Source organism: Podarcis tiliguerta (genome assembly GCF_965153285.1).
Source record: "Podarcis tiliguerta genome assembly, chromosome: 1".
Taxonomy (NCBI): domain Eukaryota; kingdom Metazoa; phylum Chordata; class Lepidosauria; order Squamata; family Lacertidae; genus Podarcis; species Podarcis tiliguerta.
Genome location: NC_139534.1, coordinates 89,862,488 through 89,888,009, shown reverse-complemented (window position 1 = coordinate 89,888,009; position 25,522 = coordinate 89,862,488). Strand labels below are relative to the sequence as shown.

At 40.6% G+C, this 25,522-nt stretch overlaps 1 protein-coding gene across 8 annotated transcripts in view; it reads right to left on the bottom strand.

The window, feature by feature from the left end:
• The window catches only part of SIPA1L1 (signal induced proliferation associated 1 like 1), a 152,661-nt gene that overhangs the window by 29,978 nt on the left and 97,161 nt on the right, over positions 1 to 25,522 (bottom strand). For all 8 annotated transcript variants that reach the window (XM_083398018.1, XM_083398022.1, XM_083398024.1 and 5 more), the window contains 9 exons: positions 15,850 to 17,654; positions 14,879 to 15,009; positions 13,298 to 13,486; positions 11,546 to 11,720; positions 8,835 to 8,938; positions 6,225 to 6,382; positions 4,639 to 5,212; positions 3,358 to 3,632; positions 684 to 965 (listed from right to left, as the gene is read on the bottom strand). In XM_083398018.1, the coding sequence (XP_083254144.1) occupies positions 684 to 965; positions 3,358 to 3,632; positions 4,639 to 5,212; positions 6,225 to 6,382; positions 8,835 to 8,938; positions 11,546 to 11,720; positions 13,298 to 13,486; positions 14,879 to 15,009; positions 15,850 to 17,338 (3,377 nt within the window). In that variant the 5' untranslated portion in view covers positions 17,339 to 17,654. The remainder of the gene's footprint in view (positions 1 to 683; positions 966 to 3,357; positions 3,633 to 4,638; positions 5,213 to 6,224; positions 6,383 to 8,834; positions 8,939 to 11,545; positions 11,721 to 13,297; positions 13,487 to 14,878; positions 15,010 to 15,849; positions 17,655 to 25,522) is intronic.

Here is a 25,522-nt window from a genome sequence, read left to right as displayed (position 1 = left end):
GGACTGTGTTATTCATATACTTTAAAGCTGGCCCTTCCACTTACCGAACTAATCTTCAACATGTGCTAATCCCCTAAAAAGTTCAAAATCCATTGATTTCAATGTGCAAAAAGGGGGTGGAAATAAGGTTTTAGAGTGCTGAGGCAATTTGCCAAACATGAACACAAGCGGAAGGGCTAGACCTACAGGCGATTCTTTCATATTCCAATATGAACTGCTTTTGCCTTTCTTGCTTTACAAGATGCTCTTTTTTAATATAGATATAACAACACAGGCGAATGTGCTGATGCAGGTTCGGAGAGGAAAATATAATTAGGGATGTTTTTCTTTTAAAAAAAGATTTTTTTAAACAATAAGAGAGACATGAGTATATATGTGCATTTCTTCATACTCCAGTCACTGGAAAAGTAAGGTGGCATGACTAGAATTGGCACCTGAAGACTATGAGTTAATCCCCAAATGCTGTGAACTAGTTTCGTGTCATTTCTTTCAGATACCAAATACTTTCTGGAAGTGAATAAAAACATTTTGTTGAGGTGGGGGTCAGATTTGATCCGGATAAGAAGCAGGGGAATTGGAATGTGAACCTATGTGCCTGAGAGTTCTTACTGCTGTTGTTTCAAAAGTTTCATAATGCTGCAACATACCTTGGAGGAAAGACAACACACAAATTAGTTACCTACCTTCTACTCTCCAGTGGCCGCCCGTCACTAGAAATACTGCGTGGAATATTGGCTGCTCGCTCTGGGGGAGGCATTTTCCCTTCACCTTTCCCTGAGGCAACCCTAGTGGTAGCGGGACTTTGCATCTGGGATGGCATTTGCTGCCCATGAGGCCCTTGTCCCTTGTTAGCATTTCTCTGCCATTTGTTGTTATTCCTGAAAGGGAACTTGAACTCGTATGGAACGCCGCCGTCGTTCATTTTGTATTCCATCACCGGCATGCGATTAATTTCTGAAAAACTTCTGAAAGAGAAAGAAGAAAGCATAATGCAACTCTGAAATAAGGGAGAAAAGTACAGTCGTTACCTTGGAAGTCAAGCGGAATCTGTTTCGGAAGTCCGTTCAACTTCCAAAACGCTCAGAAACCAAAGTGCGGCGTCTGATTGGCTGCAGGAAGCTCCGACAGCCAATCAGAAGCCACGGAAGCTCCGTCGGATGTTTGGCTTCCCAAAATAGTTCACAAACCGGAATGCTCACTTCTGGGTTTGCGGCGTTCGGAAGCCAAAACGTTTGAGAACTAAGCTGTTCAAAAACCAAGGTTTTTGCAATATACCCTTATATGACAGCAACTGTGATACCCCTACTCTGAGTGCTAAATATGGCCCAGACTGGTTAATTATACATTAATTCTATCCCTAATTTATAGGGCACTAGCCAATCAAGTCATACTCAGACACAAGGAAATCAACTGACTTAATCTAACTAATGTTTCTGTATGTCTAACACTTGATATATCCCATAGTCTCTGGAACAGAGGTCTGGTCATATCACCTGTACTTCCAAAAAATTAAAAATCAATTACAATCGTAAAAGCAGAAAGAAGAAAGACCGATTGAATTCAGTGGTCTTACAGCAGAATAAATATGCTTAGGGTTATGCAGTAAAATTTGGATTCAGAGATCCTGGAAATGGAACTCAGATCAATGGGGCTTACTCTCAGGAAACTGGGTATAGGATTGCAGTCTAAATGTTATTTTAAAAATTGCATTTAGGAAATAACTGAAAATATTGAACTTCAAAAATGACAGGGTTGCTGTTCTATTCTTCTACTTCAAGGCTATGCAAGTTTTATATTATATGAACAGGAAAAATATCTGAAAGCAACAATATGAATGATGACTAATAACATTTGACAAATTGTAAACATCAATTGCCCTAACTTTGAGCTGACTTATCTTAAAACATGCATTTCACACAGAACTAGCTGTTAGGAAAATGAGATAGCCTCCCACATAATATTTGCTCATTCTGCTCCAGAAGAAAGGTTCTATTCTTTCATACCCTGGCACTTGACTTTTGTACAGATAGGTGTGGGAAACCTGTTGATGACTGTTAACGGCTGTAAACCCCTTGCTTTTTCCTTTAAGACCAATTGCAGTCGTTAACAGTTGTCAACAGGTTTACCACAACTATCAGTCAATCACCCATTCCCACCCCTCCCACTATATATAAGGGTCTGGTGACTTCTGTTTCAATTTATCTGAAGAAGTGTGCATGCACACGAAAGCTCATACCAATAACAAACTTAGTTGGTCTCTAAGGTGCTACTGAGATGATTTTTTTTATTTTGTTTCGACTACGCCAGACCAACACGGAAACCTACCTGTAACTAGAACTTTTGTATAGAGAGTTAAAGTAAAAGGTGAAACTCGTCTCAAGATATTCTGAGGTCAGGCTGAAGGATCCAAATAATAAAAACAGGCAGGGGCTCCTTCAAAATAAGTATATATGGAGATCCCCAGCTTAAAGCGCAAATGGTGTTTTTGTTCAGTGAAGTGTTAAAATAGCTATATGACATTTAAAGATTTTGCAGTATCTCACATGCATTTATTTAAAAAGTGAGCATCACCAACATAAATGCAGCTACGAGATGCAGCTATTCAAAGGCTACGTAATTATTAACTGACTGGTGAGAATGTAAGCAAACACAAGCACTGGCAATCTGACTTGAGAATACTCAGCATCACCAATGCTTCCGTCAGAGACATTATACATGTAACACAATCCAGTGGGATGCTTTGACATATCAATGGCAATGCAGAAGCACTCCCATACTATAAGAATAAATAGGTAAAGGGACCCCTGACCATTAGGTCCAGTTGTGACCGACTCTGGGGTTGCGGCACTCATCTCGCTTTAGTGGCCGAGGGAGCCGACGTTTGTCCGCAGACAGCTTCCGGGTCATGTGGCCAGCATGACTAAGCCGCTTCTGGCGAACCAGAGCAGCACACGGAAACACTGTTTACCTTCCCGCCAGAGTGGTACCTATTTATCTACTTGCACTTTGTGCTTTCGAACTGCTAGGTTGGCAGGAGCTGGGACCGAACAATGGGAGCTCACCCGGTTGCGGGGATTCGAACTGCTGACCTTCTGATCGGCAAGTCCTAGGCTCTGTGGTTTAACCCACAGCACCATTGGTGCCCCAAACACATTTATTTAAGAATAAATAGGTCCCCTTTAAAAACACAGTAGCCACCTACGACTCTACATCCATAGCCAAATTAATGTGAAACGGGACTCTTATTTTTATATAGACCAAGTTAGAACAAAATTTCTGCTTTATAAATTCAGAGAACACCCTGAAAAAAAGGCAGCAGCAGATATAACTCATTTATCCCCCCACAAACAAAAATACCTTCGTGGGGTACAATCCTCATGAGGTGGGATAATGACAACCTTCACAGTAACTGAAGTCCGCAGGAGATCAATCATTTGCTCATGGCTCAGAGTAGCTACAGCCACAGTGCAAATTTCCACTAATCTGCTGCCTTGTCGTAATCCTGCTTGCCAAGCATAGCCATAAGGTTCAACATCTGCCACAATTCCTTCATAGTTCACATGGAAACCAAGCTGGCCTAGTCCATTGCGACGTAAAGTCATTTCCACTGACTCACAGCCCTTTGTCACAAGCTGAGAAGTGAAGAGAGAGGGGTTGGGGGGGGGAGGGTGCAATGGGAAGAGTTTAGTGCAAGTATTTACATTCAGTGGGAGACAAATACATGGGGCAGTTTTTTTTAAAAAAATGGTACATGAAGCAAGATGGGACAATTATATTTCTTATTTTGACAGCTACTGCTGTGTACAGTTTTCAGTGCAAGTTGGCTAGGTTACTACTGGATGAAAATCCAGGCACAGTCAGATTTTGTATAAATGACTGGCTTAACAACTTTATGGAAATTATAGAAGCATTAAGGTAATGTAGCAATACAACTGGAAAATTCATGGGTGCGGTTATATACCAGTATTCATGGTTAGGCTGACAGAATGTTCCTTTATATTATTATGTACCTATTGATTCAATAAATTGGTAGTTCTTTGTGATTTAGTCATCTTATTTACTGGCATGCCGCTATCTACACAAAATGCAAACTTGTTCTATTGGCTAAGTGATCCTGCTAATTATGAATATTTTTGAATGTAATAGACAAATGCAGCTTTTCTTCATGACGTAGAGACTGCTATTTTCTGAATAAGAGAATAAAATGCAGTTGCTACTAAAATAGGTAGAAACTATAATATTAAGACTTGCATAATATTTGATACATGTCAGGGACTGTGCTACGTGTCAGTGCTCCCACAGCAATACACTACTCAAAGGTCTCAGTTACTGACTGAACAAGCAACAGGCAATAAGAAGGTATTCTTTGACCTAGTCTGCTTGCAACTTTGGAGAACTGGGAGAAGAATTAGAAAATAATTTCCATTAATATTTTTGCACAATTACATCACAAGTTGAGGGACTGTTTCACTATCAACGGATCTATTACCAAAATCTAAGAATGGATCCAAACCATGTTAATGTTTCCATCACAGTTCTTTGAATTTACTCATACCTGAAGACCAGATCTACATATTTAGAGAGGGGAGGGAGAGAGAGAGAGAGAGAGAGAGAGAGAGAGAGAGAACAAACTCTAACCTCTAGCCTTTTGACAATCTCTTTGATATCTTCAGGGTTTTTGAAACTCTCCACAGAAACACATTCACCCCTTTCATAGAAAATTTTGACACTTGTGTCTGTTGAAGTCCACCCTATGACATCTCTGCAGGAACAATTGAACACAACACTCTTTGTATCTTGTTCAATGATAACAACAAATTCATTAGAAATCCCCAGGAGACAGTCTATATCTACACCCTTGCTATAGTCTTTAGCACGGAGACTCCATACAACAGCACCAGAACTGTGGAGTTCTACTCCCGGATGAGGCTTGGACTTCTCCTTCTTCTTAGAGGCAAGTGAGATGAAGGGGAATTTGCCTGAAGGGTCAATGGGTGTGTTTGTGACATTCTTCTCTGCCAAATCTTTCAAGTATTCCTGACGGGTTCTGGTGGCCATGGCACGGAACTTCTCTGATTTATGAGCTGCATTCTCAGCATTGATCACTTTAGCAAGTAAGAAGTCCCTGAATACATTGGATTTGGGGAAGGTAATGCCTTTAGGGATTGGTGGTCCAAACGATGGCACATCTCTGGATCTCGTCGCAGCAACGCTACATAAAGGAAAAGGAAATGTGAGTTAAGGATGAGCTGAATCCACAGAACTCATCTTTCTACTCTGCCTTTGACTTCTTTGCTTTGATCTTTAGAAACGACAAAATTTATGATCTACGACAGGGTAGCATGGCCTAGCAGTACAAACAAGAACAGAAAACAGTCACAGCCTCTTTTCTCCCAAATCAAAGACCTTGACCCCACTCAGCAATGAAATTGCTGGTTGGGGATTTACGAAACAGCATTCTAGTGTCCCCTACTTCACATGGGAGCCAATGCTTTAACAAACAAGCAACAGTACTACTTTACAGCAGAGCAGCTGTGTTAGCCTTCTGTAGCAAGAACAACCAAGAGTCTTGTGGCACCTTAAAGACTAAGACATTTACTGCCTGAGACTTCATGGACAACAGTCCTGAAAAGTATTTCTACTGAAATACTATGTCTTACTTCTTAAGAATAGACTTCTCCAGTATTTTATTCCAAAGGGTAGTATGTTAAATTTGACAAAATTCATCTGTTCTTCTTGGATGTTTTCCAGAGGGAGCAATATATTGCTATCTTTCACAACCACATTCTCTGCTCCCTAGGTGTGAATTCCTAAGAAACTCCATGCATATAAACAATGTGAGAAAGCCACCATGAATCTGGCATACATGGTTTCCAGACTGCTTCTCAACTCCCCAGAATCTTATTATTTTATTTTCATACACGCTGAATTAACCCAGGCTAGGATTATCACCAGGTTAATATGAAGCCCACTTGGCCATTTTTGAAGCTTGGCCTCAATGCAAGGCAGCTAACTCTGGTTCTAAAGTATCCAATTAACTTGCATGCTCTTTCTTCTGTGGAAAAAAAGTAGAAATGTTAACTGGTTCTCAGCCTGCCAAGTACTTAATGTTAAACCCAAAAATAGTTTTCCTGAAAATTAACAGTAAAAAAGCATTGTAAAATAAAGCATTAAAAAAATCCAAAATGTGGTTAGCCTCTGCGTGTTCACAAAGTAATAGGTACCTGTAACAGACGTTGTCGGTGCATGGATTGTGCACACGGACAATGACAAAGACATGCTGGAAGTGAGAGCGAATATTCTTTGGGCTGAATGACTCTGCTCCAGGTTCTTGGAAAACGATGGTCACAATATCATTTCCAATATGTCGTTTTCTTAAGAGCTATGAGGGTAAAGACAAGAAGCATAAGGTATTGGAGGGAGGAGTACCCCCTTTTAGCATATTGTGCATTATTCCTGTTAATTAATGTTTGCGAATCATGGAATATTTTAAATTATTTCATTCAATGCTTTATTCTGAGCAAGTAAATGAGAAATTGGCCAATATATGAGATGCTGAAACGACTAGCATCTTGCACCCCCTGTTTCCATAACAACAGCTACACATCTATTTTAATACCCAGAAATGTCTTCATAACAGACAGATTTTGAATGTCTCCAGAATCAAATTTATCGTAATATAACACTATGTTTGTCTACTTGCTACTTTCTTCCAACCATTATAAATTGTTCATAACCTAGACAATGTTCTTCTGTGCATTAAAACTGTGTTTTTGTATTTGATAGTGGCAGTGTTACCAAACAAATTATTGTTATGCATTTTTGTCAACTTATTCTTTTTCTCCTGAAAAGAATGCCAGAAAGCTTCCTTTAAATTACAGCATAGCACTAACCATCTGTATGATAGAAATGACCATTTAAAATATAATGAGATTAAAGTATGTTCATGAGCAGGCAGAATCAACTAAACCATGTTATTGTTCCTTGAATCAATGTTAGCTCCTTGAATTAACAATTGTTTTGTGGTTTGTTTGTTTTTTGTTTAAATCAGATATAAATTCCAGCTATACATAGACTTCCGCAGCTCAGTTCAGTTCAAACAATGATTAGCAAAAATTTACAAAATGAAAATGATATCAAAGAGGGCAATGTATGAGGTAAAGTATATTGAGTAATCACTCAAGAAAGAAACTAGACATTGCCTTTAAAGGTAAAGGTGCCCCTGACCGTTAGCTCCAGTCGTGGACGACTCTGGGGTTGCATGCTCATCTCACTCTATAGGCCAAGGGAGCCTGCGTCTGTCCGCAGACAGCTTCCGGGTCATGTGGCCAGCATGACTAAGCCGCTTCTGGCAAACCAGAGCAGCGCACAGAAATGCCGTTTGCCTTTCCGCCGGAGCGGTACCTATTTATCTACTTCCACGTTGATGTGCTTTCGAACTGCTAGGTGGGCAGGAGCAGGGACCGAACAACAGACGCTCACCCCGTCATGGGGATTTGAACTGCTGACCTTCCAATCAGCAAGCCCTAGACCACAGCACCACCCGCGTCCCCTGGACATTGCTTTTACAAATGTAGAAAAGTGCCATGGGACACATGGGGTGGATCCAAGTGTGCCCTTCTTCTAGCACATGGGGACGCAACCTGTATGCTGAGGGCCACATGTGAATGGCAAGGAGGGAAGAGTGGCAGCAGCAGGAAAAAGAGAGGATACCCCGTGTACTTTTGGTTTTGGCATTGCCCACGCACTGGCTTTGACACTAACTCCCATTGGTATGCAGTCCTTGGCAGAAAAAAGGTTCCCCGCCCTTGCACACAATTTCTTCCACTTATGAAAGGGCTGCTTCCTACCCCAAACCTAGGTAAATTCTTCTGTTTGCATATGCTCTTGTACAAGACTTATACCACACTATCATAGCGCTACCCCAAGCTGAATGTATCAACTAGGCTGAAGTTTAGTCACTGGCTCTAAGCAGTAAAAACCCAAGGGGAGACACCCCTTCTGTACCCCAGACTGCCATCTCTCTCTCTCTGACTCTATCACAGCTCTCATGTGAAAGCAAATGATCTTGAAAAAGCTATGCTGGTCAGATTTACTACTTAACTCACATTTCCTAAAGAGAAACAAACTTTAAATCAGCCCCAGGTTTGTTCATTCCCAAAATCTTAAGCCATCACTAGCCAACTTGCCTACTGCAACATAACTTCTTGCAGCCACTTGGAAGTTTTCTTTATTACGCCAAAACCATTTTTTAAACAGCTTAAACATCTTGGAGGATGTTAATGAAACAATGCAAATGGGTGGGGAAAACATTATCACTCAATGAGCAATGTCATTTCAGAGCATTCCAAACCTACTTGGTGCATTTATACTGATTCAGATGCAAGACTGATGCAAGCAGCAAAGTTTTTTCTTGTTGCTAGGAATTAACACTCAAATACTATAGCTGTAAGTTGTATATAGACTTATGCTATGGTGTCATACCTCATGAAATTTCTTCTGCAATGAACCAAATTCTCCAGTTAGTGTAAACTGCGGCTTGTTTAAACAGGACAGAATCCAATAGAGGTTTATGACTATGACTCGTTCACAAAGCAGTCTAAAGAAAACCTAGCTCCTCCTAATTCAGATACAATGGTACATTTCTCTTAGTTTAAAACAGGAAACAAATGCCTCTAATCTCTTATTCATGGCTGCACCAGGGAGGATAGGGGAGGGGAAATCATGTCTGTCAAAAGCTTTCTTCCGCTTATTCACACAGTGCTAAATAATGCTTTAGTGTTACATCTGTAGTGGACCCACAGAATTCTTTACACAGTGAAAATGAATCCTACCTGTTGCTTGTTGTTAGGTGTGTAGGGCAGCATGGTGGAAACATGGAACATGATTTCATAGTCCTTGTACGTTGTATAAAGAGAGTGGGTGCCAGTAGAATCAGCTAAGATTCAAATAACAAAAGAAATCCAACTTACTATTTTAAAATACTTTTACATAAGCTGCAAAACTGCATGATGTTGTAAGCATCAGCTATGGGAACAATCGTGCAATAGCATCAAGAACAACATGAAAAATACAAACAAAATCTGAAAGGGAGGTAGTACGTAATAGAGATGGAATAATTTATCACCTTTGGCTGCTTCCACTTTTTCATTTCCCTCCACTCTTAATCTCAGTATGATATATTTCGGCATCAGTTTGTGATTTTTTAAAAAAAGGAAGACCACACAAAAATTCACAGGCACTTTACTGCACATTTCTCCTGAAGCACATGCCTGAATGCCTTTTTCCTAACATACACATTTTACAAGAGATGTTCCCTAATATAATGCATTATGTATGATATGTACAATCCCCTCTACCCAAAGAATACATGCAAGTAATTTAACTAACAGACTAGTTTTAAAGCTCTTTGATATAGGAAAACTATGATTACAATTTAATTTTTTTAATATTTGAACAAAAAGAATATATTTTAATACAGGCCTGCACAATTTGTGACCTATTAAGCTACACCAACTACATACAGTGTGGCAGGTGCTTAAGGTTCTGCAATTCTGCAGTCATGGGGCGGAAAACCAGGAGGATTATTATGCCTTTTATGACTGCTGTTGAAGGGTTATCTATGATGGGTCCCAAGCCTCTTTTAATCGCCTATCTGGGCCCTAGTACTACTCTCAATATGGCTCCCAAGACTACATTTTAAAATCAGAACAAGCATTGATCTCTGCAGGGGTGGTCTCTTGCTGCTGACACCAGAAACGTTTAAGGAAAGTCCATCTGCACTGTGCCCTCATCCCAATTAGATGTGTTGCTTATCTTGTCCCTTGTTTGCCTGCCTGGTAGAAGGAAAACATCAAAACCAATGCCTAAAACGTGAGAAACAGATGGGGAAGGATGGCAGCATATTTCACACAGCAGCAAGTATTTGGAAAAAGGTTCTGGTTGAACATAAATACAGCCTTCTCATGATGACCCAGCTTCTGAAAATTTTAAAAGTCCAGAACAGTAACAACTTTTAGTTTAACAATTCATTTTACTTCATAAATGATTATAATCATAGCTCTGGTGTGCAGAGAAACTTTTGAGAACTGATCTAAATGGAGCAGTGAACTAAAACACAGGGGGAAATAAAAATCATGCAACCGAGTCTTCAAATGGCTCCTGGCCATTTGCCGCTTAAGTAACGAGACCTGAACTAGCAGATTACTACAAGCAAGGCAACAAGTGCTTATCATAAAAGACTCTTGTCTTGGGAATCATATAAGTAACCACAGTCCTCCTCAACCATGAGAGAGTTTATAACTGAAGTCAACATTGTCGACTTAAAGCAAAAGTCTACTGTGTGAAAAACATAGGAGAAACAAACATTAGGCCTATAAAGATTTGGGATGGGGGATGCAATCCCCTTATGAGATGGAGAAATTCTTCAAGCTGAAAGCAGAAAATTGTAAGTACACAATTGCTCAAAATATGATCATTTTCTAATGATGCACAAAGCAGGCATAAATTTTTGGTCTGAAACGTTTCCTTAAGGCATTCATATACTTGAATATTTCAACTTTGGCCGTTTTTCAGGTCTAGGATTTAACATGACTAGGTAGAAATACGGGAAGGTCATTTAAATTCAAAAGAAATAAAGTAATTTCAGTTTTGTACTACAGATTTTGACATTTATTGGCGTTTCTAAATATATCTAACTGGCTTTAAAATATTCTAGGTTATTTCATGTTTTAATCGTTTCCTTCTCTGCTGCCTATAGTCAAAACATCAGTAACAGCAGAAACCATGGCAACAGAAAATTCACTGCACTGTTTGCGAACGCTTTTCTACTTTCATGACGCATTCTTTACTTTAATTTCCTATACTGCAAGTGAGATAACCATGGACCTCAATACGCACAGGTCAATCTAAATACCACATAATGAAAGCTCACAGCTATAGGTGTGTGTATTTCACAGGGAGGACTACACACTGAGGAGGTGTTTACAGGAGTAATTTTGCTGATTTCTCCCCTTCCCTTAAAAAAACATGCATTTTGTTTCAAGATCTTGGCAAAAAGTCACCTCTTTACTTCATTTTAGCCATGAATTTTATAAACCAAGCCAGGAACTATGTTTTAGTGCACTCAGTTGAGGGGAAACTATGTAGAGATTAAGAAGAAAGAAGGTAATTTATGCTGAAAGCTCTTTAGGACAGGAACTTGTCTTTTGATTAGGTTGTTTTGTGAAATGCCATGTACACTGATGGAAACAAACAAGCAAAATTAAATTTCAGAACTAATAAGAGAAGATGCCATAAAGATAGACTATCAACATGAGGGACTGTACAAATCAACCAAATTCTCAGAACAAGTACTTCTGTAACAAAGATGAGCTGCAGCTGCAGTGTTGTCATGAGGAGGTTTCTGAGAAGATCACACTGAAAAGATAAGAGAGAGTGGTGGCTTGCCACTCTCCACTTCCTCAATAGGTCCACTGTCAAAATCTATTTGCTGACCATGGCTGTAACTATGTCTTATTAATCTGCATAAGAGAGGGTCCCTTACTCTTTGTGTCTAGTTGAGCACGGTACTTTTCAAATCCCTTGAGCCGAACCCGTTCTCCCAGTAACTGAAGAAACTCTTCAAAGGCCGGGCCTGCTGATTCATTGTTGTACATTTCCTCTTCTGTGCTTTGTCCAGACTTGCAGTACATGATCCCCACTTTAAGTTGATAGCTTAGCTGTAAACACAAACAGAAACTCAAGTTTTGCATTCTCATCAGCTTATGTAGCATCTATGCTGCATTAAAAGACTAACATAGAGAGTCCTTCCAAAAGTCACCACTGACCTCTTCCTCTTCCCCTTCAACAATGAGAAAACTATGACTAATAAATGTAGGCACATTAAATCTGTGTATTTCAAATCGCTCTGCAAAGGACATTGGTTGCTACTTGCATTTCCAATTCAAGATTTCCCCCAAAGGATGCAAAACAGAAAGAGAAAGAAAAATATAGTTTCTAAACTGTAGACTTTAGCGTAATGTTTCTATGCCATCAAGTTTTGACTTGAATGCAACACTATTATCTTTGTATTGGGAGATGATTTGAATTTAAATGTGTAGTTTAGTCTATGAAAATAATCAAGTCAATGGAATACTGAGAACATAAGTGTGGCCCGGGTCAACTTTAAGTCCCATCTACTTCAGAATTCTGTTCTTATATGGCCAACCAAATGCTTATGGGAAGCTTGAAAGCAGGACATGAAATCTCTCCATTTGTGATTTACAGCAACTAATATTTAGACGCATATTGCCTCTGACAGTAGAGGTAGAACACATCAGTGGCTATTAGACACAATGGCAAGCCACATCCTCCATGAATCTGTCTAAATCTCTTTTAAAACCATCCAAGTTGGGGGCAATCTCATGGGAGCAAATTCTGTAGATTTCAATATGTACCTAGTGAAGAGGTTTTAAAGTGGGTTTTAGTGTTCTATTGTGGATTATATATTAATTTGGTTGTTATGTTATCTTATGTTGTACTTCACCCTGGGATCAGTATTGATGAAGGGCAGGCTATAAATATTTCCAATCAATAATAAAATAAATAAACTGCTGATAGCTGCTGAGAGGTTCTGGAGACTAAACAGTGTCTCACTGCCCCATCCATCTCCTAGCATATTCCATTCAAGAGAGTAATGAAGCCACTTTCAGTTCCGAACGAGGCCAGAAAACCAAGTTGGAACAGATCCAAACGATGAATTGAATACTTTGGTTTTGGACACCACCAACTAAACAGCTTCATTAGATACAAGCTAGTGTATTTCTGTTAAGTTAATTACTTAATTTCAGTTAAGTTAGGAAATTCTAGATATAAAAAAGCAGTATCAAGAGTCTTCAGATATTAAAAAGTCAGGTCTAATACCATAAGAGGTTTAAGTTGTTAGTTAGAATGTATGATGATAGTGCCTAATATGTCATGGATGACATAAGCAGGAGAAATAAGGCATAATTCTCGTATCAATGTCTTACACACTGTCTTCCATTATACCATGCAGAAAGAAATTAAACATGCTAGGTTATAATATTCTGCTTTAAACAGTACACATCTTAGAATATCTACTTTTGAGTTTGCCTAATTCATTTTTTTTTTTTAGCAGCAAACTCCTGAGATCTCAGGAAAACCCTTCATCATATAGCATTGAATAGACTTGGTAGATTTCTTTGGAATTTCCAAACATGGTGGAAAAAAAGATATCTAGATCTGTTATCGTAATGCTGGCCTAGTAAAGAATTGGAGTTTGCTATTTTGAACTTACCCCTTGTTCATCAAGTTTCATAAGTTGTTCTGTGACTTTAGGAGTGTTGAAGGCCAACCTGAGACAATGGATATTCAGTTCAGGAACCACGTGCTCAAGCACCTCTTTCAAGGGCAACCCTCTAGCTGTGCAGTGCTTTGCAGTTGAAGGTATAGCATCTTCCAAGACAGAACCTCTTAGGGTTGTAAGCTGTGAAACAGAAGTTATTTACTTAGATATATGAAGGGAAGGTGGGGGTAGGCTAGTAACTCAAAGAACTAAGGATTCCTGGGTGCTGTGCTTCAAATGTTACAAGAAAGAAATTCCAATATGTAAATTATACTAAGTTGTGCATGTCTGCATCACTGTTTTGTTTAGTACCAATATCTGAAGAACTTACACAAGTTCAATTTGAATGATTCCTTAAATGGAAAATCAGGCATTGTGCTCCTAGAAGATGCAGGAATTTACCTCTTGATATGTTATCCAGAAATACAGAAAACAGATGGACAAGCTACTCATGCATTCACTTTTTGCCTCTTTCCAGGAATGTGCAAAATGGTTTTGTTTCGTTAAGTCAAGCACCTCTGTGCTACTGTTAACGCAGAAGTAAAACAAGAACAATGCTCCCCACCTGCCCAAACTCAACATTTGGACTAGTTAATTTATTTTTATTAGTATTATTATTATAACATGTTTATTTATACCCTGTCTTTTTCCCTGACAGGGAATCAAGGCAGTTTCTGTCTATATGATAGAAACCCCACTGTACATATTTCTTTTTACTTGGGTTTCTGTGTTAAAGGCTGTCTATAAGCTAGCATGTTCCCTTGATTTACACCTAGCTGAATTTAAAAAAAAAACAATTCAAGTACCAGAAACAGAAGATGTACATATGATTTAAGAATACATAGGCTGTGTTCAACAAGCCATGTGTCATCTCCCAGAAGAACAAATAAGCTACAACTTGTTTCTCCAAAGCTTGGTTCACAACATTTACACGCCACTTGAGTAACAAAACCTCAAAGCGGTTTACAAAAAGTTAGTGTTTTGGCTTATTCTTTAAATATGCCACGTGTTTGCTAAACAAACTGTGGCTTAGGTATGTGTGAACCAGGCTTGGTTATTAGTGAGTGGTAACTTTTCATCAGCCTCAGGCTGCATGGTCAATAGTCAAGGGTGTTGGGATTTGTAGTCAAGAACATCTGGAGATCAAGTTGCCTTCTGATATAAAATATTATATGCTCAAGAGCAGTTTACAACATTGCAAAAAATGGCAATTAAAAATGGATACCCAGATCTAAAACAACCCAGTGTAGAAACATAGAGGTGGGAGGATTTCTGAGAGTCATTGAATCCTATCCCCTGCAACGCACAAATCACACCTAAAGAATCCCTGACTGATGGCCATCTAATCTCTACTTTTGAGTAGCTCTTTCTGTCATCTTTATATATTTACTGATTTAAAGGATCAGTACATTTTAGACACAGGCAGAACATGAAAATAACCCTTATACAACTCACATTTGCAGTCAGTCTTAAGAGTATAGAGAAAATACATTTTTGCATTTCTTATTCTTATACTTTCCATATATTGTTTACCTCACTAGTTCTGAAAATGATGCGGTAATTGTATTGCGATCCATTTTCTTTTATTTCTTCAGGTTTTTCTCTTCTGATGCTGACAGCTACGGGACCTAGGTTCTCATCTGCCCCAAAGTAGTTCCAGTGTTCTTGTGCATTTAAAAAAAGGGGTGCGGGAGGAGAAAAAAATTATTTTCCATCTCAGATAAAAAGGGTTCTGTATGTTACATTTCCATAGTAAGTAAAGGATTAAGGACAGTTTTGTTCTACATGTGAGCAAGTTCCAACCATCCATGGACACATGCTCACATCGGCAAATGTAGCATGCACATACAGCTGGAAAACAATTCTAAAGATTTTGGTGATACTCATTCTAACCACTGTGATAACAGAAACTGCTACCAGTTGTAGCTATGAACATCTGGTTCATGTGCTCAGGGTAATATTTGAATGTTGTAAAGAACAAAACCATCTTCCAGGCATAGCAGACATTTTCCCAACCTACAGGCTGAGTTACGTGTTCCAGAATTATGTTAATTATACTCCCCTTTCTAGAACAGTAAGAAGAATTAAGTGTCAACTGGGAATTTGGAAAAACCTTTTAATACAATGAAATATAATATCATAGAGAAACCTCCATTTGACCGTTTTAATACATGTTTTATAATGCTATAGGTGCCTGAACATTCTCACATTCCCTGCTAAACAAGTTTTAGTTATATTTCCATTTCCAAAATATTTTTAAAACCTCCACATTTCTGTACCTTTTGATTTGGTCTCGTGCCATGTACATGTTAGAAAACTGCCTAAACTATAAAGTCTAAAAAAATCCCTGTCATATTATTAAAAAGCAAATTGCAAAATTTAAGTGTTTGTATGAATTATGCCTAGAATGATCAAGCAACATTCTGTGTAGCAGGCAGTACTTGGGGAACATTTTGTAAAATAGCAAAGAAGAATGCTGTTCAAGGTATTAAATGACTGCTCACCTTTCTGATAGAAGAATTTACGATAATAATATGCACCAAGATCCACGTGTTCAACGATGTATCGCTTCCCTCTATCCAAGTGCAACACCAGGTTTTCCTTGGGCACTTCAAGAACAGCCACTCCTGCATTTGTGCAATGAGAGCTAAGAGTGGACTCAAAAGAGGCACTTTCACAGCCACTGAAGGATCCAGAGTTAGATTTTGTGAGACTGATCTTTCTTTCTCCTTCCCCACCAATCTCATTACGAAAATAAGGACAACTCATAACAAGGTCATTGCTTTTATCGTCTCCCTGGTCCATATTGAGACTTCCTTTGGAATTCAGGTCTTCTGTACTGCCCATTGGGGAATTGAAACTTGCAGAATGGGACAATGGTCCAGAAGCTAATGACGCAACTGCGGCAGCAGAAGCTCCAGTCGTTGTATTCCGTCGTTTGATCACATTGTTCCGGTTAACTGCCACTTCATTTAAATCAAATAATATGCTCTGACAATCGTAATGGGCAAAACACTTTGGACAAGTCCAAGGCCTGGCACTGTCTTCTGATCTGCTGTCCTCAAGATCTGAGGCCTTCCCAAGATCCCCTTCAGCTTTGGCATTACGCAGCTTTCGAAAAATGGAAGAATCTCCCGTCTCTGATTTTGAACGCCTCTTCAGTGGCTTCTCCCTTTCTTTAAATAGTCGAAGGTTCTCCCTCTGAGTTATGGGTCCATCTATCACATCCAAGGAAAATCCCGAGCCCTTACTTCCACTAGCTATAAGGAGTTCACAGAATTTGCTGGTGCCTGGACCTCTCTGGTCAGACTTTTCATCTTTAAAACTTTTCAACAGGTCAAAAAAACCTTCCCCTGAAGTACCCTGCTTATCTATTGATGAAGTGCTGCCATATTCCCTGTGCAGTGATGGTCCAGATTTATAACTGGGCGAGATACATTCATCATAGCTATCTACATCAAGCTCACTTAGGGTAATGTCACTATTACTTCGCTGTCTTATTCTGCGAAGAGCTTTTCTTGGGGAGCTGTGGTATCCATCAGGAGTGAGAAACCTAGAATCTAGGTTCTCAGACTGCCTTGTTTTGCTCTTAAGTGTGTTTTGGATACTCTTTAACATGACAGAGTCACTAGAATTCAAGTTAATAGAGCTCCCCTGGCTCCCGGGACTGCTTTTTGAAGACATACTATCAAGGCAGCTTGATGTATCCATTTCTTGACTTGATCTACTGTTTTCTTTGACATTTTCCTTCCTTGGGGGCCAGTCAGCAATCCTGGCCCTAACCCCCATTTTAGGTACTCCAGGAGTAGATGTAAGGTGATGAGACCCTTCATTGCGTGGAGGGCCTACTGGAGCCATCACTGAAGATCCCAAGCTACCATTCTGTGACCTGAAGCGTCTCATATAAAAGTCATCTGAGTGGACTTTAGGAGTTCCATCTGACACTCCGGTGGCAACAGCCCTTTCAGTCTGGGACCGCTTCAAACTGGTCATTATTGGAAAACGTGTTTATCCTTAGTAAGCTCCAAAAGAAAACACAGCCATCTCTGCCTTTCACATTTATAACTCTCTTCCGGAGAAGGTTATCCAGAAAACACAAAGGTTGCATGAGATCCCAGTTATGATCATGTAATATAATGGCAAATGTTCTATAGATGCAGCTTTTCTACGAACGACCGTTGCTCAATCACTTTTGACTTCTTAGAAGTCTTAATCCATCCATTTCAAAAAGTAGTCATCCTTCCATACGTCAAAAAATAATAATCTTCGTTTGAAGAATGAACTTTCAACTGGTAAACTTGCTTTAATCCTAGAGCAAATAAAGAAGAGAAAGTGATTAGCCAGCACATTCACAGTTATATAAAGCAGAAAAGTGAAAGCTTCAATACAGTAGTTGCTTTCTCAGTACATTTCACCACAAAGATCAGCGATTGAGACCTAACATACTGTATTTTACAGCTTTGAATGCAGAATGATGTAAGTTACTTTTCAATATATACAACAGACTTCTCTCTAGATCAACAAGCTGTAGGATAGCTATTACCATCTATACATATGTAGAAAGAACAGATGTGCTTCTCAATTAGGAGATGCTGAGTTGGATCCAAACTGTTCTGCCAGTGGAAAGCACTTTTGGTTCTGTACTGTGGGACTCTCCACCCCCTATTTTTGGCAATTGCTCCTTCTCCCTTCTCATGTCACTCTGTTCCAGAGAGTCCTCCAACCCTCAATCGAAGATTGGGGGGGGGGGGGCACAGGAGACTGCAGAGGAAAGGAGGAAGCATGAAAGCTCCATTTTGTAAACATTTATGGAATGGGACTTACTTAGGATTCAAGCCATTCTTAGCAGATTGCCTATTGATTACATGTATGCTTTAGGAAGACCAGGTGTAAATTTTGAGTTTTTGCATGGAGTAGTCAGGATTGATTTGGAGATGACTCCTGAACCAGGCTGCTACTGCTGGTTACTATCCCAAGGACAGACCTGAGAAGCAATTCCTTTTCATCTATTTATTAGTTACTATTATTATTATTAACTGCTTGGTTTTCTACTCAAAATTCAGAAGACATCTTAAAAAAGGCGTATCTTGAAGCTCAGCAGTAGCAGCAAAGTGAAATGAAAGTCAGTTACAATATTTCAGGAAAAAGCTCTTCATAAATTGCATGAAAGCAGTTTTTGAAATGTAAATGACCACCCAAGACTGGGATCAAAATGTGTGAGGGCTTAACCCTCCTCTGATCACAGCCCCAAAGAAAAAGTCCCCCCTCCCCAAACAAAAGAAAAGCTAAAAATACCTTGAGTGATATTGGGGGGGGGGGGTAACAGTGGATAGGAAGAGTTGAAGAGTTAACCCCCCCCCCCATGTCCATGGACCTGATCCTGTTCACTTGGCTCACCTTGTGGCAGCTATCTACATTTCAAAAACTACACATCAATTATTTTCACACGATTAATGTAGCAAAGCTGATGTGACTACCGAGAAGATGTTGCTGCAAATCACCAATCTCACTTCCAAAACTAGGAGCAACTCTGGGTTTTGTGAAGCCCTTGGCATGATGATTTGGGTGGGCTCTCCTCTCCAGTGACCCCTGTCTTTGGTGCCTGTGGCATTGGGTCATTTGCCTCCCTGCTGGCTGTTCTTTCACTCACCAAGAGGGCGAAGAAATGAATAGGTAGTGGAGAGAGGCAGCAGCAGTTTGTGAGGGCTCTTTGTGAGTGGCTCCTCCTGATGTGCTGGGGTTGCAACTACCATTAAAAGATTCCGACCCCTTGCTGAAAATGAGACAACACAAGGCAGATATTCCTCTGCCAAGCTCAGAGAATAAGAAAAAGGAAGGGCCAAGTCATTTCCCACTCTCCTGACCAGTGTCCCTATGTGGAGCTGACTAATCAGGAGGTGGGATACCCTGGGGGAATAGTGTGCTGGGTAAGATGCCCCCCCCCCAGCAGGCTAGGTGCCCTGCCCTGGCAGTGCCAATCTCGTTAGAGATGGCTTAGATCACCCCTTTCCCCCAGATCATCAAAAAGAGATCCCTACTTGAAAGCAGGAGCCACAATTACTAGGTCCATAAAATTCTGAAAGAAACCAGAGTAGGGGAATAAAAGAAGGGTGAACACTGAGTAAGTTCCTGGAGTTTGCTTCTGAGCAAATTTCAAAGGTGGCCAATGAAGAGTAAAGCCCAAGTCAACCTTCTGGACAATGACTAGGAAGTCTTCCCAGAGCATTTCTCCTTGTAAACCTTGGCATAGGTTAGTGTTCAGAGATGACTCAAGACATTTTGCTGATGGCAGAATATCCAAATGTCACCTTCATGGTGCCAAATATATAATAATAAACTGATAGTTAACAGTAGACTTCCAAATCAGGCTTGCTCAGCCTATTACACAGCTGGTCTTACTAGCTTCATGTTCCCAAACTTATTTTCCTCTCTCATCCCTTCTACACACCATCCCAAATCTTCTTCTCACCCCCAAATTGGAACTCTATTTGTATTAGCAAGCTCTTACCGCTAATGGCTGGCAGTGCAAGAATCGTCAGAGAAGTTTTAAGCTGGAGCTATAGAGCAGCCCCCTGATAACTGCAAGGCTGAATACAGCCTGCCAACCATTTATTGCGTCTCCCCTGTTTCTGCTATTCTAAGCAAACAAAAGTAGTTTTGTAAGACCTTAGTAGCCCACAATACATGGTTAGTGGGCTGTATCTGGCGTGATGGTTCACAATTTATCCAAGTCATCAATGCGCATAGCACATTTGCTTAGCACCAGTGGGACTCCAGACAGCCATGTGGCACTCTGGTGTGAGAAAAAGTATTGCTTAGAACAATTTATCGCAGCATTTCCCCCACGAGCGGCTATAAAAATACAAATGGAGCTTTGCATCTGCAACTTAGTCTTCAATATCCTTTCTAGCACAACCCCTTGCACCTTCTGAAAAATGGCTTCTGAAGGTCAAGGAACCTTCTGGAACAGCATGGGATGCAGTTCTGGGACCATAACTGGGGTGAAAAATCAGAGGTTCCACAGAAGCGTTTTCTGGCCCAAAGCCCTCGATTATGAAAGCTGCCCAAACAAAAAGGCAAAAAGCAAATGAAAACATTTTGAAGCATTTCCGCAATATTTTTACCTGAAGGTTCACAAAACAAAAAATACAAATACTCAAACCCTCCCTACCCCAAACTAGTGATTCAATACACGAATGAAATTTTTCTACACTCATCTTGCATATTAAAATACAAATGTTTTATCTTCTGTCAAAATAAAGCACCTTTTAAATTCTAATTTTATAAGGTTACCGAAACAAAAGGCACTTCCTACATTGGCTCTGGACTGATTACAAAGTGGTAGTTTGTCTTTTAAAGCATCTTTAACAGGAACAACAACAAAAGCCACCTCCACAAATGCACCCTGGCAGGGAGTAGACAAAGGCAAGAGAATGTCAGCATAAAATCCTGCACTGCTGTATACACCCTTTAACACAAAGAAGAGAATCCTATTCAGAGACTCAACCAATTACACAAAATGTGGCCTTCAAATACTTGCCAAGTCTATGCATGTAAGGATGCTGCTGAACCAGCACCACGTTGACAGAGAAGCATTGTGTACAAATCAAGGCTTCTGACAGTTCTAGGGAAACCAGCACTTTCTGCAGCCTCTTCTCAAAAGTAACAAGTGCTTGCTACCACAGTAATTAAACCTCTAGCCAGAACATATCCTGCCTCCAACAACTAGCAAATTTAAAGGAGTTTCGTGGAATGCAGTATCTGGAAGAGGGCATGGCTGTCAAAAAGGAACAGTTAACGGAAGCACCCTGGGCTGCAACGTTTTGTTGCAGGCCTCCCTTATGTAGGCAAAATATTCATGTTTAAAACTGCAATAAAATGCGCCACAGGTTTGCTGCAATATTCACACGCTTGCCTTGCAATTTCCTATTATCCATTATTAAAAGAATAATAGAGCTTATATGTCTAAGTTAACAATCACCATGCTTTATCTGCTAAGGCAACACAATGGCTAGACTGTTAATTAAACAAGCCATTCCAAACAATCCATGTTTAAGACGCCTTTCATAAACCAATTGCTATTTTAAAATCTATAATTAAGGTTTTAAAAACACACAGGGTGAGAAGCAATGCAGTGCAAATGGGAGTTTGCTTGTGCAATGGGGCTTCTCCTTCCTTTCGTCCCACTTTATGCCTTCTGAACATCCCCAAAAACTGCCCTGGAGTGTCTATGGACACCCTAGAGCACGGGTCGGCAACCTAAGGCCCATGGGCCACAAGCGTTTAACCAGCCCATGGACCCCCACCGCCCGCTTGGTTGGCTCTTGTGTGTCGCGTTAAACCGGCGTGGAGCAGAGCGGGGACCACCTTCTGCAATGCTGGTCGGCTTCCCATTGGCTGCAGGAAGCTCCTGCAGCCAATGGGAAGCTGCACACACCTCCTTTGTGCAGGAAAAAGAGCCAGAAATAGCATTTGCACACACAAACACTCTGGCCCACCGCTGCATCTGCAGGACCGTGGACCGGCCCAAGCCACAAACACTTTGCCGACCCTTGCTCTAGAGCATATTTTGGTGGCACAAAGGGGATGAAGGGGGGGCCTGAGAGAAACCAGAAGTCCCACTGTGCAGACAGATTTTTGTTCCACAAGGAGACTGACATCTCACAATCAGTAAAGGCCACATGAAGTGTCTTCATAATCATCTAACCTTTTAAAAAGAACATTCCTTTCATAGATTTAAATCTCTGAATTACTACAGTTGGCAATAATTATGATGTGAGGCTATACTCATCAAAGGGAAGCGGGTGGCACTGTGGGGAAGAAGAAGAAGAAGAAGAAGAAGGAGAAGAAGAGGAGGAGTTTGGATTTGATATCCCGCTTTATCACTACCCGAAGGAGTCTCAAAGCGGCTAACATTCTCCTTTCCCTTCCTCCCCCACAACAAACACTCTGTGAGGTGAGTGGGGCTGAGAGACTTCAAAGAAGTGTGACTGGCCCAAGGTCACCCAGCAGCTGCATGTGGAGGAGCGGAAACGCGAACCCGGTTCACCAGATTACGAGACCACCGCTCTTAACCACTGCACCACACTGGCTCTCTAAACCACAGAGCCTATGGCTTGCCGATCAGAAGGTCGGCGGTTCGAATCCCCGTGACTGGGTGAGCTCCTGTTGCTCGGTCCCAGCTCCTGCCAACCTAGCAGTTTGAAAGCACATCAAAGTGCAAGTAGATAAATAGGTACCGCTCCGGCGGGAAGGTAAACGGCGTTTCCATGTGCTGCTCTGGTTCGCCAGAAGCAGCTTAGTCATGCTGGCCACATGACCCAGAAGCTGTATGCCGGCTCCCTCGGCCAGTAAAGCGAGATGAGCACCGCAACCCCAGAGTCGTCCGCGACTGGACCTAATGGTCAGGGTTCCCTTTACCTTTATATTCATCAAGGGAAGGGGGAGAATCACAACTTCATCAGAAAAGTTTTTATTTTGAATTGAGTATTTAAATAGCTGGGGTGCCTAGATGAACTCTGAAGAAAATGGAGGGGGGAGAGAGATCCACTGAGTTTGGTGAGCTTCTACAGTGGTACCTCGGGTTACATACGCTTCAGGTTACAGACTTCGCTAACCCAGAAATAATGCTTCAGGTTAAGAACTTTGCTTCAGGATGAGAACAGAAATTGTGCTCTGGCGGCGCGGCAGCAGCAGGAGGCCCCACTAGCTAAAGTGGTGCTTCAGGTTAAGAACAGTTTCAGGTTAAGTACGGACCTCCGGAACGAATTAAGTACTTAACCTGAGGTACCACTGTAACTGTTCCTTCCTTGGCTTCAACTGATCACAACTCACTGTAAAAGCACAATTGCTCAGAAAAAGAAAATGAAGAAAAAAGAAAAAGAAAAAATACAGTATTTTATGTTTAATATAATTCATTGACAAGGTATAATTTCTGCATGCCAAACATAATCTGTAAAGTAAATATTTGGTATTTAAAAACAAGTAAAAATAAGAGGCGGGGGGAGTTAGTCATCTGGGGTTTATTCAATGTGTGTTTTTTTATAAGTCTGTTACTCTGAATAAATCCAGCTGTCTGGTGCTTACTTCTAGAGAGAACTCTGCATGCTCTGTGCTGTTTCACACGTAAAGCTGACTGGAAATACAAAATATTTGTGAAAACAAATCTAGCTCTTGTCTTAATGTCAGCTGTGCTCTCCAGCTTGACTACAATTTATCAGTGATTGTCAAAGAAGAAACATGTTGAGCATTGGGCCAGATTCATAGGCTTGTCATATTTCAAAATTGTCTTAATAGTGATTTCCCTGATTCGGCAAAATTCCCCCGACACCATTTTTACACCCGAAAACCAGGACGTGTCAGGAATTTTCCTGACATATGGCAAGCCTACAGATTTATAACTTTTAAGTTCCTGCAGGCACCGAAACTTTATGACACTGGTGGATGGCAATCTACTCCTGAAAACAATTCCCTAAGAATCCTGGCCAAAGGGGAGGTATGGAACAAATAACCTCTTAAATACTGGAGTGGGGAGAAGGGAGAACCAAAGAAAAACAAGCTAAGTGACATTGTAGGGTGGAGCCAGAGCTTTAGATGTACTGGATATTATTCAGCTTAGGAAAGAGCCAGGAAGGGAGTGGCTGCATTTTTCGCCTGTTTTATGTGTTAACTGTTTGTTTTTATAATTTATATTGAAATGAACTAAACTAGGGATTAGATCTAGGGATCTTAAAATAAAAAAAGCATTGGGGTAAACTCATTTCCACCTTATTAGCTGGCTGTCACAAGCCACACCAGCTGTTTGACCTTGATGCTCAAGTTGCACACTGCAAAGTTTATTATTAGAATGTTAATGCAGTAAATCAATGTGGGGATCCTTTCCTCAAAATCCATGATCTTCAAAGCCACCAGCAAAACGCAAATAATGATAACACTGGGCAACAATTTTTTACTTTTTGAATGTTGTCTAGATTTCTATAACTGATTTAGGGTATTTTTGCACTGCTGAATCAGGAAATGGCATCCGTTTTACTCCATCAGGTCAGGTTTTTGTGCTATGTTGATTTGAAAAAAATCAGATCTTGTGACAAAATCTACTACATTTTTGTGGCATTATCAGCTGATTTTTGTCAACACATATAATCCTAAATATGTTTTTAAGAGAAAAAAATGTTTTTCCAACAACATATATTAATTACCTGATAGAAACATCGATTACTGTAAACTGAATGGTGGGCATTGATAAAGGTAAGTACACGTAAATTGAATGTTGCTTCACCATTTTTCTGACTTCAGGGCTTGAACTTCCGTTTCTTGGAACTCCTGGAATGCTCAGCGGCAGGGAGGTCTCTCTTCAGAGTCCAACAGTAGTTAGCCATCATGACTGCATCCCAGTGACCCTGATACCTGATCTCCATTTCTTTCATGTCCTGATGGAATCTCCCCCCCCCCTGCTCATCACTCATTGAACCCAGGTTCTCAGGAAACCAGTCCATATGTGAAAATAGGTAGTGCATCTTGACGCTCATGTTACAGCCCAGGTTTCTGAAAGGAGTCAGCATGTTGTTGACAAGTTCTGCGTAGTTTCTGGCCTTATTGTTGCCAAGAAAGTTCTTCACTACCAGAACAAATGCCTTCCACACTTCCAGTTCCACTTCGTTCATTGAGTTTCCAAACTCTGGATCTCTGATGAGCTGACGGATCTGAAGACCGTCAAAGATGCCAGCTTTCAACTTCTCCATGGTCAATCCTGGAAAAGCCTGGTACAAGTAAGTGAAGCAGTCACCATCCTTGTCCAGAGCCTTGGTGAACTACTTGATTAAGCCGAGCTTGATGTGCAGCGGTAGGAAGAGTATTCTGTCTCTGTCCACCAGAGGGTCGTTGATGACGTTCCTTTCTTTGCAAAGCAGCAATTCCTCCCGCACAGGCGCACAGGCCAGTCCTTCTCCGTGTAATGCTGAGCACGCTCCCTACTATCCCACATGCACAGAAAACATCGGTACTTGGTGAAGCCAAACTGTTGTTCCAACAAAAAGCTCACCATCTTCAGGTCAACACAAATAAACCACTTATGCTGATCATAACCAATTTTCTCCAGCACATACTTCACCCCTTCATAGTTCTCCTTCAGTGCACTCGAGTGAGCCAAGGGTTTTGATCCCCCAACTTTATGCTTTG